The sequence below is a fragment of the Bidens hawaiensis genome, unplaced genomic scaffold, assembly GCF_021521415.1.
Source record: "Bidens hawaiensis isolate Kalapana, Puna unplaced genomic scaffold, B.hawaiensis_p1.1 tig00020924_1, whole genome shotgun sequence".
In the NCBI taxonomy this organism is placed as follows: domain Eukaryota; kingdom Viridiplantae; phylum Streptophyta; class Magnoliopsida; order Asterales; family Asteraceae; genus Bidens; species Bidens hawaiensis.
The window spans coordinates 245,171-261,530 of NW_027493233.1; the positions used below are offsets into that span (position 1 = coordinate 245,171).

Sequence of the window (16,360 nt, forward strand, 5' to 3'; positions counted from 1 at the left end):
CTCTCTCTCTCTCTCTCCTACATACACATATAGGAACAACCTTGTTTCTATATAATTGGAGATATCAAGATTAGTTGTTTGAAGGTTGGAGATATCTATGGCTCAAATATTGCTACATGGAACACTTCATGCCACTATCTTTGAAGTAGACAAACTCAAGTCCAATTTCCTCCACAAGGTTACTTACTTTCTCTCACTCTCTAAGTTTCATGCTATATTTCATTAATTTCCCATCATTCATAATTTCCGATCATTTGTGGCTCTGATACCATGTAAGATTACGATAACTGATTGTCTTCCATACAATAGAGGGTTACACTATATAGAGATAAACTGGGTCGTGGGGCTTGATATTAAAACCCTAAATACTATATGTTCCAATACGATCGTTTGCTCGAATATTGCTGATGCCTTTATTATATCTATATTCATACTATGCATATGCACATGAAAAGGTAAAGGTAAAGTTATTGTAATCTCTAGAATATGTTGATGGTCAAGGAATATAAAGTGTATTTGAAAATAGTTAACTTGGGGAAAATTGGTTTTTGGATATTCAGTTAATTAAAGATTCACTAGGAGAAAAAGATACATATATATTATCAATAATTAGTTCTACTAGGGCTAGAGTATATTTATAGTGGAGTTAGAGTCGTGCTAGTGCTTAAAAATTAGAAGTCAACTTGGCTCTAAATTGTTTATTGAGTTGATTCGGTTTGAGTTTAAAACCGATCCAAACCACCCTGGTTTTACATACGGTGATAGAAACATCATGTTAGACAGAGACCGATCTGTTTAGCTAAACATATTCACTTGTTAAATATTAGAAATTAACTTAAACTTCTCTAAACCAAACTTTGATTAACATTTTTAATATGTCTTTAAAAGAAATGAATTATTTGTTTTTCATGGTTTCATCAATAAGAGCACATGGACAAAGTTTGATTTCAATTGGCCGCCTTGTACCTACTCGTTTTACAATCACCCACCTACCCCAATAAACAAACACTTAAGAGTTTGGTATAGCTTTTAATTATTTAATAAAGATTAAATACTTTATTGATCATGTTTGTTTTACTTTGTATAGATTGTAGATGGACTGCTAAAGAAAAATGGTGCAAGCCTTTATGCAACCATAGACTTGGAAAAGGCTCGGGTGGGTCGAACCCGCATGCTAGAACATGACTCAAACCCACGATGGTACGAGTCATTTCATATCTATTGCGCCCACATGGCATCCAAAGTCATCTTCACAGTCAAAGAAGATGAAGCAGTAGGCGCGACTGTAATTGGTCGCGCCCATATCCCTGTTATTAGACTTTTGTCCCAAGAAGTAATTGATGAATGGCTAGAAGTACTTGATGACCGTGGCAAACCAATACACGCTCATTCTAAGATCCACGTTAGAGTACAATTTTTTGAAGTCACACGAGAATGCCAGTGGTCTAGAGGGATACAAAGCGTAAAATTCCCAGGGGTATCTTTCACATTTTTCCCTCAAAGAAATGGGTGTAAGGTTACACTTTATCAAGATGCGCATTTACCTGATAATTTTACACCGAAAATACCCTTAAGCGGTGGAAAATTGTATGAACCTCATAGATGTTGGGAGGATATATTTGATGCCATTTCAAACGCGAAACATTTAATTTACATAGCAGGGTGGTCAGTTTATACTGAAATCACTTTGATACGTGATTTGAGAAGGCCGAAGCCCGGTGGGGATATGACTCTTGGTGAATTACTTAAGAAAAAGGCTAGTGATGGAGTTCGCGTGTTAATGCTCGTTTGGGATGACCGAACTTCGGGTGATTTGTTTAAAAACGGGTTCATGGCAACCCATGATGAGGACACAGGAAGCTACTTCCGTGACTCAGAAGTTAACTGCGTCCTGTGTCCTCGTAACCCTGATGATGGACGCAGTTTGGTCCAAAACATCCAAATTTCCGTTATGTTAACTCACCACCAAAAAATTGTGGTGGTCGATAGCGCGCTACCCAACGGCAACCCCGAGAAACGAAGAATAGTGAGTTTCATTGGCGGTATCGATCTTTGCAACGGACGATACGACACCCATTCCACTCCGTTTTTCGAACCCTAGATTCCGTCCACCACGACGACTTCCATCAACCAAACTTCCCAAACTCTTCGGTCAACAAAGGTGGGCCCCGCGAGCCATGGCACGACATCCATTGCAAACTCGAGGGGCCCATCGCGTGGGACGTGTTATTCAACTTTGAGCAACGGTGGCTAAAACAAGGCGGGAAAGATTTACTTAATGACGTTCGTGACCTTGACCACATCATCATTCCACCATCCGCGGTCATGCATCCACATGACCAAGAATCGTGGAATGTACAATTATTTCGCTCAATCGACGGTGGGGCCGCTTTTGGGTTTCCGGACAAACCTGAAGACGCGGCCCGCGCTGGTCTGATTAGCGGAAGACAATATTATCGACCGAAGCATCCAGGACGGGTACATTAACGCAATCCGTCGAGCTAAAAAATTTATCTACATCGAAAACCAATACTTTCTAGGAAGCTCATTCGAGTGGAACTCGAACGACATTAAAGACGAAGACATTAACGCATTACATCTAATACCAAAAGAACTATCATTAAAGATTGTTAGCAAGATTGAAGCCGGAGAAGATTTCCGGGTGTACATAGTGCTACCAATGTGGCCCGAAGGCGAGCCGGAGAGTGCTTCGGTGCAAGCAATATTGGATTGGCAAAGGAGGACCATGCAAATAATGTACACTGATATTGTTCATGCATTGAAAGTGAAGCGTATTGTGGCGAACCCTAAGGATTATTTAACGTTCTTTTGTCTAGGTAACCGGGAAGTTAAGCGGCCCGACGAGTATATTCCGGCGTCTCCGCCGGATGTTGGTAGTAATTACAGTAAAGCTCAAGAATCACGAAGGTTTATGATATATGTTCATGCCAAAATGATGATAGGTAAGGTTCATTACTCTCTTGAAACTGATATAAAACATAATTCAAATATTAAATACTACTCAAATCTTGGATTCGAACATTACACGAAAATAAACAGGTTTTGCGTTGGCGTATCTTGCATGTTTAATTAGCCAAGGTAGACGTGTCAACCTGTTAACCTATTTAATTAAAGAGGTTGAGCAACTAGCAGGTTTAACCCATTTTTACAACCTTTAAACTTGATTTGCGTGTTTACATCTTGATTATTATTCGTCAACCCATTGGCCTATATACACCAATTTAAGTGTGTGTGTGGGGAGGGGGGGTAGGTTGATATTTTTTACACGAATAAAAATGTGAGTCATGTTTGAGTTGATCAATTCAAGCTGTTAACCACCGACCCACCAACCCGACACCCCACTAACACCTCTAAATTAGGTTGTTTATTAGATAAGTTGTTAAATATTTATCAAACTATACTTATTTAATTGAAATTTTATAGAAGTTATTTGTCACACATTACTTGAAATAGTAATCCAAAATGTGTGAATATTTTCTAGTGGATGATGAGTACATGATCGTCGGATCCGCAAACATCAACCAAAGATCGATGGATGGAGCACGAGACTCTGAGATAGCGATGGGGGCTTTCCAACCGTGTCATCTATCCAAAAGACAACCGGCAAGGGGTCAGATCTACGGTTTCAGAATGTCGTTGTGGTATGAACATTTGGGGCTCCTTGACGATTGTTTAACGTGTCCAGAGAAATTAGAATGTATCAGAAAGGTAAATCAGATATCGACAAAATATTGGGATCTTTATTGTTCGGAGACGTTGGACCATGATTTACCCGGACACCTACTTAGCTATCCCATTGGAGTTACCGAAGAGGGAGAGGTTACCGAGTTACCAGGGTGCGAGTACTTCCCTGACACAAAGGCTCGGGTTCTTGGAGCCTTGGCGGGTTACATGCCTCCTATTCTAACCACTTGAAACCAAGATAAAATACCCTTTCTTAGAGCATCACATATATATAAGTATTGTGATGAGGTTTATAAGGTGTTTTATTATCGTATTGTATTAATAATGAGTTTTTCTTAAAGTGATGAGTGTTGATTAATTGGTGTTAATAGTTTAGATGTTTTATTTGGAGTTTACTACTTTGAAAAGTATTGGTTTGTTTTTAAATTTTTATCAAATAATTTAACGCAAATTTGCTCAAATTAGTAACCATCCAAAAATTTGTTAGAATGTCATCCGAGATCAAAGCGTAAATGCATAATTCACTCTAGGTGTTATGTGTTCAGTATGTATGTTCTTTGTGTTATTTTATCGGGTTTATTGAGTCTGGTTCTTTTTAAAGATGGAAATATAACCCGAAAATTGAACCATTCTATATTCGGATTATATGGTTCTAGGTTAATTGAGTCGGTTCAATCAGGCCGGCTTAATTCGGGTTTCGGGCTGTTAAAAGGTTTTTTTTGTTGGGTTATGAAGTTTTTTTTTGGTGAACAAACATTAAAAAATCTAGTAATAATAAAGACACATATATTTATCGATTTCTTGAATTATGTTCTAATCTTCGTCAGTCACAAGTTGCATGTTTGAATTGTGTTTTAATCTTCATCAGTCACGAAGCCAGTCTTGAGGGCAGATTAAACTCTCAACAATCATAGAAGTCAAAGCACTCCTATGCAGGTCCAAAACCCTCCAACCATTTAAATTACCAAACTCAACTTTTATTAAAAAGAATAATAGCCATGTTGTAAGTTAAACCGTTACGCGTTTTTTTATGAAACGGTTAGTGAGAGTCTTCGCACATACATGACAACAAATGAACGTTTTTCACTTTTTAGTTAAACCACTATGCATAGTCTATTTTTTTTTTTTTTTTGTAAGTGTTCTATGTGTGACTTGACATATTTAATGTTTGTAAGTGTTCTATGTGTGACTTGACATTTTTGTAAGCAACGTTATTGCTTATGTTATTGTTCTATAAATTTATACATTCACACATATATAATGGCTAAAATAAACCTCATAACGTCAATTCTATTATCATGTTTTTCTATCTCAAATCTCACATATAACTTGTTTAGATTATATGAAAATGTGCAAAATGTTATAGTTAGAGAAGTTAAGTAACGTGTAAGTAATTTCGTTATGTATATTTTACTTCAAACATAAAAAAATATGTCAACTTTTAAAAAATTTATTTTCTAACAAATTATAAACATGTAATAATATAATAATAATAATAATAATAATAATAATAATAATAATTACCGGCCATACATATTTCTACGTTAAGATACTTTTTAAGTAATTCCAAATATTAAAACGCATCACAAGATATTTATATATATGTCTCTCTCACTCATACAGTAATATATTTTTTTTTCACGTGTATTAATGTATTATATCTTTAATAATGTTTTTGACCGGCATTGGTGTATTATATTAATTAAAAACGGTCACAAGATTGAACCAAAAGCCTCATTGATCAAAATGAAAATTCAAAATTCATAAGCAAAAAACACACATTTAAACATTTTTGTTTTATATAAACATGATACATTCATTTCATAACCACCAAGTATATGAAGAATTGTGATAATTGTATAATCAACTTGTACAACTTGATTTAAGTGTTATACAGAGAGAGTGGTCATATAATGTTCAATTTCACTATCTCATTAAATCATTAATACGTAATGAATGCGTAATGTGTAAGTGTATTATGCGGTTCTCGTAGCTTTTAATATAAAATTGGTTATTAAAATAAAGCTTATGTATTTTGTTACTTATACTTCTATTTCTCTCCCAATAGATTTCTTTCTTTGTTATATTCTTTAAACCATTATTTATCAATGTGTTGTGTTTATCGATGGCCCATGTCACATGATTTTCACAAAAAATTGTAGTTACAACATGTTTAGCATAACAAGCATTAACTAATTGCAACATATAAATTTATAAATTATGATTTATAAAGCTAAATTCGTTAAGAGGTAGAACTAGAAAGAGCAAATAAAATTGTTTTGAAAAGTCTTAAAATATAAGCGATTTACCATTTACCCACAAATTCGAATACTATGTGCAATGTAGTGAGCTTTTTTAACGGGCTGGCTCGTCGTATGAGTATGAGAGTTGTCTATCATCCAACACACACATAACTATAACACGTGATAAGTTTTCACTAAATTGACTGAAAATCTAAAAGTCAACAATTATTTTCTTACAATTTTGACTTAACGTGACTATTTTCTCAAGGCACAAGGGGCATAGCCCGCTCAACCCAAGCTGGACAATCATTTAAAATAAGCCACCTCATTGTTACTGATTGAAACTGATTCATTGGTGACGGTATACTCTCTATACCTGAATCACTTTTCTTTAACAAACCCAACCAATCATTGGTTCCCTCGCACTCACAAATACACAATCATTTGGCAAAGTTAATTGATTCAGGTTCAAGAAACCGAATCTACAAGTGAAGCACTTGCGACGATGTTGCCAATGAAACCGTGGAACCCTACCCTTCTTGGAAGAGGTGCCCCGAATACCCTTAATTTCCTTTAAACAAGTAAAGTACATGAGCCTTTTTCATAAAAACAAATGTTTCAAATACAAATGTGAAAATGACATGAAAAAAACCATTTCAATAATAACATGTTGCCATGAGCTAAGATTATCATTTTTTTATACCAAAGTGTCAAATGGGACACTAATAAAATAATGTTATAAAAAATAAAAAGCAAAATATATAGTATAATAACAATAAAGTAAATATGAAAATGACATAAACTATAAAAAAATAAGAGAAGATATAAAGTAAATAGATTTTAATATTAAGAATGAAGGGGAGATGATCAAGTGGGTGGGACAAAAGAACCAAACCTTAGAATATGCCTTTATCCCCCTTTTTCTTTGGATGCTAAAACTTTGAATATTAAAGGGATCTTTCATAATATGCTTTTCTATCACATCTAATCTAACCATCACCCTTTACATATATTATTTGCTAAATAATATGTTATATTATATTATACACTTATGCAATATAATCTTACGTACAACATTATATTATGCATCCATATAATATAGGGTATATAATCTACGACATAGCATAATATTATACATATTACAAAGTTACAATAAAGTTATTTTATAAGTCAATTGTCTAAATAATCATAATCTCACCACTAGTTCTTCTTCTTGGTGGCTTTTTTAGGACATCGCGGTGCGATTAGTTTTAGAGGTTCAAAGTTCAAATCCTGAAAATTGTATGTATAACTGGAAAATAGAACTAGGCTAAAATCATGAGTCGTTAAAACGTTCTTCTTGTTATATGTGTTTTTTTAGTTTTATTCATCGGTGCCTGTCTTGCGAAATAATGTTAAGTAAAACACACTACACTATATTGATGTGTTAGCAAACTATTTAAACCGTTTAAACGTCTTAAACAATTTTAGATTTAAGGTCAGTCATGCTACAATCAGATTTTCACGATTTGACATTTTACTGGTATGCCGATGCCGATGCCGATGATCGAATCATAACTGACAAAATATTATATATACCGATTCTCTCTGTTTGGCATTTTTTGGTACCAATTCCGTTGAAAATATCTAAAGATACCAAAACTGATACCAAAATACCAAACCATGAAAAATGAATATCATTACCAATTGTGTTTGGTAGGTAATATTTTTGTACAATTCCGGGACCTGATATATGTACGTAAACAGACACATTACCAAACATTTATAAACAAAATTGAACGAACATGGCCTCTTTACGTATTCGTTCATTTAATTAAATGTAAGCATAGAGATGTGATCTTCATACACCAACCCCCATAGTGACTATGCAAATGTAGGGAGACACAAAAAAGTTTTTTTTAGCGTAAATGGCTCGTATAGACCTATACGAGTCGTCTAGGTCTTCAACAACTCAGGTCAAATACGACTCGTACACCCCTATATGTGCTGTATAGGCGAAAAGTGGTTATGATGTTCAAAACGCTCACGGCTCGAAGCTCGGGCTCGCTCGATAAAAACTCAAATAAAACTAGCTAAAAAAAACTTGATTTGAAACAACCTGGGCCGAGTTAACTCATTTTTGTAACCCAGCCAAACCTATCCCAAGCTCGATCTCAGGCTTGTTTAACTTCAAAATCAACTTAGAGCTTAGCTGAGTTGCTTCGTTTAATTTCAAGCTCGAGCTCAAACCCACCCTGACTCGACTCATGAACATCCCTTTATTAAGCTATATAAACAAATTTTCCGCTAAATAGTTAGCTAAATGTTTGAATCCCTACAAACATAAAACCAGGCTTAAATTTAAAATGTTTAATTAATTTATTTATTAAAAGTTTAAAACCAAACCACCACCGGTCCACCACTGTTATTATCTCACTCTCCCATGCAGAACCCCAAATATTCTAAGATACCCGAAATCTGATTAACCTAACTTGAAATTCAAAACCTGAACCCAAATCTCAAACCCGAAAAACCGTGAGAGATTTGGATTAGATTTCTTTTAAAATTATAACATTAAAACCTAACCCAAAAAACAAAACACCCGTATAAAAGCAGATTTATAAGTTGTTAATTAAACATTTAATTTGCCACCACCGTTCGATTATCTCACTCACTTTCTTCCCGGAGAGAAGAGAATAAAACCCCAAATATTCTCCAGAATATGCTTTTCCTCTCCGCAGCATATTCCCACCTTAACCCTATAATAATATTATTCCCCCACCTTCATATATTCATATTCATTCACAAACCCACATATCAAATCCCATCAATCAATCAAATAATAATAATAATAATAATAATGAAATTCGGCAAAAGCTTAAGCACCCAGATCGACGAGACGTTACCCGAATGGCGTGACAAGTTCTTATCCTACAAAGAACTCAAAAAAAGATTGAAACTTATTGTTATTATTAAACCCACATCGGAATTTCAATCCTCCGGTGACCCGCCGGCCAAGCGGATGCGGGTTTCCGGTGAAATGTCAAATGAAGAGAGTGAGTTTGTGCAGTTGTTGGAACAGGAAGTTGAGAAGTTTAATTCTTTCTTTGTCGAGAAAGAAGAAGAGTATATTATTAAATTGAAGGTATTATTATTATTATTGGATTTGGGTTTTTAATATTTTGTTGAATTGGGTTATTGTTTAGGATTAGTGTTAATTAGTGATTAGTGATATAGGGAAACTGTAGGAATTGCATTTGCAGGATAGATACAGTATATGGCTAAAAGGTTTCAGATTTCAAGGTGCAAATGATTAGGCTCGAGCTCGGCTTGATTTGAGTTCTTTTTCTAAAGCTCGAGCTTGAGCTTGAGGTTGGCTTGTTTGTTTTGAGCTGTTTTTTAATAGCTCGCGCTTGGCTCGTGAGTCATTTTTTTCAAACTTCAGTTCGACTTGTTTGACCTACAAGAGCTTGACCTTGGCTCGTTTCAGGGCTCTTTTTTTAAAGCTCGAGCTAGACCCGTGAGTCATTTTTTCAAACTCGAGTTTGGCTCTTTTGACCTACAAGAACTCAAGCTTGGCTCGTTTCAAGCTCTTTTTTTAAAGCTCAAGCTCAGCTTGTGAGTCATTTTTTCAAGCTTGAGTTCGGCTCGTTTGACCCACAAGAGATCAAGCTTGGCTTTGAGCTCTTTTTCTAAAGCTCAAGTTCAGCTCGTGAGTTGAAGCTCGAGTTTGGCTCGTTTCGAGCTTGTCCATTTTTTACTTACAAGAGCTCTAGGTCGGGCTCGCCTCGTGAGTCATTTTTTCAAGCTCGAGTTTTAGCTAATTTATTAGTTTGATAATTATTTTATATAAATTTTTTTAAATTATTTTTATATAAATTGTGAAAGACCTTAACGAGCTTAGTCTTGCTTTGAGCTCAATTGAAACTTACAAATGCATAAAGGCTTGACGAACCTAAATGATCTTTCCATACAAGGCTCGAGCTCGGTAAGGCTCGGGTTGTTTGCACCCCATGACTTTAAAGATTCTATCTTTTTGGCATTTTTAATGATATATAAGCCAAAAATGGTAACTTGACTGATGGAATATAATATAATACTCTTACCATTGGAGAGTTTGAAAATAGGACTTGACTGTATATAGATTCTTTATGTTTTATAAACCATATAAACAGTTAAAACAGCCCCTCAATACCTTGAAGTGGTAGATATAAATATGAATATGATATATGAAACTTTACTACTTTAGTCAATTCTAAAAGTCAAAATTTTAAAGTCAAGATTTTGATTGTTAATTTGTAATCATGTTTTTTTTATATAGGAGTTTCAGGATAGTGTTATGAAAGCTAAAGACTCGAACGAAGAGATGATCAAGATCCGAAAAGAAATCGTCGATTTTCATGGCGAGATGGTTTTGCTAGAGAATTATAGCGCTCTTAACTATACAGGTATATCATTAATCTTTTTTGTAAATTATTGTTATTATTATTATTTATACTAGTTTCGATATTAAAATCTTGTTATTTGTATTGATAAAACAGGAATAGTGAAAATACTAAAGAAATACGATAAAAGAACCGGAGCCCTTCTTCGTTTACCATTCATTCAAAAAGTCCTGCAACAACCGTTCTTCATGACCGACTTGCTTTACAAGCTAGTAAAGGAGTGTGAAGCAATGCTAGACCGTCACTTTCCGCTAACTGAATCACCAGAAGCTGGTGAGGGACCCACCACCACTGCAGCCGCCAATGAGGCGCCAATGCAAGAGAAAGAGCTTGCTGAGTTGGAGTATATGAAGAGCTTGTACACAAAAAGTACCATTTCGGCTTTGAGGTCTTTGAAGGAAATAAGAAGCAAAAGCTCGACGGTTAGTGTGTTCTCGTTGCCGCCTTTGCAAGTAAGCGGGATTGGAGGAAACTTGGAATAAGCTTCCTCTGCATGAGCAGCTAGCGAAATGACGATAATATGTTGTGTTTAGCTTTGTTATACATTGAGTGCACAATGGTGCTTTGGGTTAGATGCTAACTATGGTTGTATAATACATAGCTGATGATGATGATAATTAACCACAAAGGTTTTTGTACCTTTTGTTTCCGTTTTTCTACCGACGAAACTATGCTTATTTTTGTGTTTGTATAAAGTTATGGTAACTTTCTGCGTTTTTATGCAGTGTGTTTCGTTTGCGTGTTGACGTATGTCGATTTTGTCGTCATGGTTCTTGTTATGTTGGCAAGCATAGCTTAATGTAGTTGGGTTGGAGGGTTAAGTCGGGTCAAATGGGTTGGTGGGTTAAGTGGTTCTGATCAGGGTGGTCAAGTAAACGGGTTATCCAACCCGGACCCGAACTATATTTTTTAAATGACTCATATGCGCCTTGAATTTGTTTAATTTTGCCACTATTATTGAAGCGACTGTTCTCTAGAAATTGAAACTCCGTCAAAATAAAAGTTAAAGAGGCTATATTTATCCTCAGCGTGGTGTAGAAAGACTCAAATTCAAGATCTTCCTCCACAAGAATTTCTTGAGAAACAAAGTCATAGGCTCGTAGGTCCAAGTAGGGGTGTGCGTGGTGCGATTAGGTGCGGATTTGACTAAAACCGAACCAAAAACCAAACTTTCGGTTTTATGATATTATAAAACCGTTCGGTTTCGGTTTCAGTTTCTGGTTTTGGGTTTGGTTCGGTTTTGGATGCGGTTGTTTCGGTTTTGCTAATCGAGCTAAAACTTTTTGGGCAAAAAAAAACTTTAATCAAGATATTGAAATTGGGCATTGTATTTTTTTCCCTTTAAACTAACAATTAATAGAATATTGAATATTTAGACCTTAAATATTTTAAAGATTAATTTAAAATCAAAATTCAAAACTAAAATTTCTAGCTAGTTATCAGTTATTAATCATATGTGGAAACCAAATATATTTGTTATTAACCATATGTTAAAAGTTAAAACTAAAAATAGTCATCGGTAGTTTTTGTTTTAATGGTTACGATGAAGATGTTATATTTATTTCGATTTTTTTGGTTGTTTCGGTTCAATTCGGTTTTTTCGGTTCTTAACAAAATACAAAACCGAACCAAAGCCAATATATTGGTTTTTGCTAAAGTTCAAAACCGAACCGCCAGTTTCTGATTCGGTTAGTTTTTTTCGGTTTCGATCCAGTTTTTTGGGTTTTGTGCACACCCCAGGTCCAAGGTAGAGATTGTCAATGCTAGGCCAACCAACCCGACCTGTTCAAACATCACGCATTGAAAATTGACTTGACACGCATGTACTGTACATGCAAATTGATAAACATTATTGTCATGATTCTTTTCGGCGCAAACAAAGAACCGAACGAAGTTCAAGAAATGAGACTCGGTTTTTTTGTTGATTATGAGAGTATTCAATCTTTTCATGTTTTGTTATTTAACCTTTTGCACTGCCGAAAACAGTTCTTTTCATTGAGGTGATTATCATGACGACATGTCAAAAACGCAATCAAAACTTTATTGAAATCAACTAATAACATACAACGCAGAATATAGAACCGATAATCTATATATGAAATGACTCACAAGAATCATATCGTTAAGAATAATTGATTAAAGAAACAAGAACATAATCGCAACGTGAAGAAACTGATATAGTGAGTGATATACAATAACAACTAGCTTCAAGTCTGTTAACACATGAAAACAAATTATTAGAAAGAAATAAGCATACACTTAACATTTGATATTGAATTGAAACATAGTATAAAAATATAAACTTAAAATTGAAACATGCACTCAAATTATTCATAAATAGTCATATATTAATAATATAGGCTACACAAAAAGAGGGTAGCCTTTCCCCTTGATCATATCTCCCATCACTACCTTAAAACATAAAAATAAAAATAAAAATAAAAACACCAGAAATTGAGTTTGTTTTAGTGAAAACAATTATAAAAACAATTTCAAAAACAACCCGTGTAGCTAATTAGTCTAAAATAATACTCTGAAGGAAGAGTCTAATTAAACTCTAACTTTGGTATTATTACTTTCAAAGGCAAAATGCAAGGGAGATTAATGATGCACTTTTTAAACTTAAGTTTTCATCGCAAGACGCGAGTCAAGGACAAACGTCTCGCTTTTCGTCTTTGCAATCCCCTTCCGAAGACCATCAGCGTGACGTTTGTCTCTGCCGCTTTGACATAACTTAAGCAACTCCTTCACCACCACATCTATCTCCTCATCCCCTTTATCTCTCAAACAAACACTCATTTTCTTCGCCTTTTCTCTAACAACTTGTCCTAACTCACTCACCACCACACGTTGCACAACCGCAGCCATTTTCTCTCGCATGAGCCGCCCATTTGCGTCTCTAATAACCTCCATCGCAACCCCAACCTCCACCACCAAACGAGCATTGACCGGTTGGTCAAGTTGCATTGGCATTGCAATTATCGGAACACCAAATTTCATTGCTTCTAGCACCGAGTTCCAACCACAATGACTCACAAATCCACCTATGTTTTTGTGCCCTAGTATTTTTGTTTGTGGAGCCCACCCATCAACCAATAAACCCCTATCTTTTACCATATCAAGAAACCCTAATGGCAAATGTTGTGAAAGTTCAACCTTTGTTTCACTTTTTGGAAACCTTAAAACCCAAATAAAGTTCACATTGCTCATTTCCAAACCATAGGCTATTTCTTTCAAATCATCACTAGAAAGAAAATACTCACTCCCAAAAGAAACAAAGATAGTGGATCCAACATCTTTCGTGTCAAGCCACTGCAACACACTGTCTTGTGTCAAATCAGCATGACAAGGGTCAACAACAAGCGGACCCACCGGTACAATCTTTTTACCAGTGAGCTTAGAAAGATAATTAGCATACTTACCTTCAACCTTCTTGAAAGACTTAACAAGAACAATACTCGACGAACTCCCAACACATTTCATCACACGATCTTTATCCTTTAGCCCATTCGCCGAGCTCTCAAGAATCTCATGCACATGCTTATACTCATAAGTACGAAAGTAAATCGGCTTGAATGGGAAAGCAATGCCTTTGGAGTGGTTTAAGTAAAGATGAAACATTTGGCTAGCCATGGTGGCACTTGTGGTGACAAACACAACCGAAGGGATTCCAACTGCGGCAGCCAACGCCGGGGCCCACGATTGAATCATGTCGTAAATGAGCAAGTCGGGTTTAAGAGCTTTCAAGATTTTTGAAAACTGATCACTTGACAAGTCAAAAGCTTGTTTAAGGGTAGGCATAAGATGAAGAGGTAAACCATTGGTGGTGTGAAGGTTTGGTGGCAAATCGGGTAACGTTGGAAGGTGAAGTTCGATGAGACTTATCGACGACGAACCACACTTGGTTTTCTTGACAGAATCAAGGTTAGCAGGAGTTGAACAAAGGTAGATGTTGAAGAGGTTTGTGTTGTCTAGTTTTTTGGCTAGTTCTAGGAAAGGTGAAACATGACCATGGCCTAACCATGGGAACATCAAAATAGTTTGCTTCTTTCCTATCATTGTCGTAGACATCAAAAACTGTTTGTGTGTTTGTTTTTTGAGGTTGTTTGTGGAGTATAAGAATAAGAACAAGAATAAGTACGTAAGATTGAACTTTGAAGATGTTGTTATATAGTACAAGGTGTTGGTTTATTTCAAGACATGATTCATTTTCTTTATAAACTTTTTGGAATCATTTTTTTAGGATGATGAATATGTATTCAAAAATGAAAAAGATTTATTATTTTGGTATTGGATTACAACCGTTATAACTATATGTCTATATGTTTGATTTTATTATGGAAAATAGCGATTGTTTCTAGTTATTATTGGAATTGATTTAGGGGTTTAATGAGATATATATTTAGTGTTACCAATATTATTGCATGGTAATTGGCTAATTGCATCCGCAAATAATGCTTAGTTTATATATAGGTTTTATTGTATAATTAAGATTGGTTGTTATCCTAAAAAATATCCTAAAACAATGCTAATTAACAGTAAAGTCTTATTTTTTTTAAGACATTAAAGATATCTTTTATTGTATTAATTTTGATAAATATTATGGGATATATATAAAGCAAATATTTTTTTGTCACGAATATACTTGTTATAATTAGGATACAAACTCTTCTACTAAACGAGTAAACCGGTTGAATAATATAAATTTTAGATCGTTTAATAAAAAAAATCATGTTATGCAATAAAAGTTTAAAACTTTGGTTCTTTAATTTCAACTTTAATTTGGAAAAAGATTTCATTAATTTTTTAGTTAATTTTCGTTTTTAACTGCAATATTATATGTTACAAACTATAATTCTAGATAGCATGCTTGCATAGTCGTATAGAGTAAAATCCCATGTAGTAATGATTAGGAGGCTTATGGGTCATCATGTGTTGGGCTTATTAACAATGGGCCTGGCCCGATTATTGGTTAACCTCTATATGTAGGAATGCTGATTATCAAAAGAAGACTACATGCATAGTTTATTAGTTTATGCCTAATATCATATGGTTTATTAATTTGTTTTAATACACCTTTAGTGAATGTGTAACCCATTAAATATAGCAAAAATCATGTTACTGAAATGATAATCTTTTAGTTAGTTACCAACGTTTATACATCGTTTTAGTTATACGCGTATAACAAGTGTTGTAGAAAACGCTATGAGCTAGTCGGACGGTAGGGTAGAGACTTAAATAATTGGGATCAGTCGGATTGAAAGTTATATGTAATACCAAATTTATATAAAACCTTTTTTTAATTTTGACCAATATTGATCAAGTAGTGATTAATCGGCAACTAGTCGGTGAGGTACTGACTAGCGATTAATCTAGAATTAATCAACGTCTAGACGAGATTATTACATCATGCCTATAGCAGATGTGTTACAAGGTTATATATTTTCCCAATATACCCTAACTAAATGCAAACCTTTTTCTAGCAACTTAAAACTTAATATTGAACAATATTAGCTTATCTAAACTAATTTAGTTTATAATATAAATATTCATATGTTAGAGAAAAGGTTACAAAGATTAAAAGTCAGAGTGAACGTGACAAGAGTCTTATGATATTTGATCCGGAAACTTTAAAATTTTTACGTGTATATTTCCTAAAAGGCCCACGTGGCCATTCTTATTTTTTGTCACCTACCTTTGTGTCGGCATATTGTTGCTTTTATAATATTTTAAATAACTAGCGTAAAACAAAAGCCTTACCAATAAACACAAATCATAATAATGCTTCACCTATAAAATGATAAAACATATATAGTATTATATACTATTTTACATACATACCAACAAATTCATGATTTTGTTCATTACACTTTCTAGATTGTCTTAAGTATCATTAGGATTTTTTTCATTTTAACAAGTTTAATTAGGAGAAGATCATTTCATTGGCAATCAATACAATCAAAACACGTTGATGCTATTTAGGACAAT

At 34.6% G+C, this 16,360-nt stretch overlaps 1 protein-coding gene and 2 pseudogenes across 2 annotated transcripts; 2 read left to right on the forward strand and 1 right to left on the reverse strand.

Annotated features, from left to right (window-relative positions):
• LOC143562314 (phospholipase D alpha 1-like) lies at positions 1–3,936 on the forward strand (annotated as a pseudogene). The gene is made up of 3 exons (XR_013140465.1): positions 1–178; positions 1,088–2,963; positions 3,503–3,936. The product of XR_013140465.1 is annotated as a phospholipase D alpha 1-like (transcript).
• Positions 3,937–8,716: 4,780 nt separating this feature from the next.
• LOC143562315 (SPX domain-containing protein 1-like) lies at positions 8,717–11,059 on the forward strand. Its single transcript, XM_077050151.1, has 3 exons — positions 8,717–9,072; positions 10,249–10,375; positions 10,469–11,059. Exons 1-3 carry the CDS (start codon positions 8,788–8,790, stop codon positions 10,852–10,854), a joined length of 798 nt encoding a protein of 265 aa, XP_076906266.1. The 5' UTR covers positions 8,717–8,787; the 3' UTR covers positions 10,855–11,059.
• A 1,734-nt stretch (positions 11,060–12,793) lies between these two features.
• On the reverse strand, positions 12,794–14,546 carry LOC143562292 (UDP-glucosyltransferase 29 pseudogene; annotated as a pseudogene).
• Between the last annotated feature and the right edge of the window lie 1,814 nt (positions 14,547–16,360).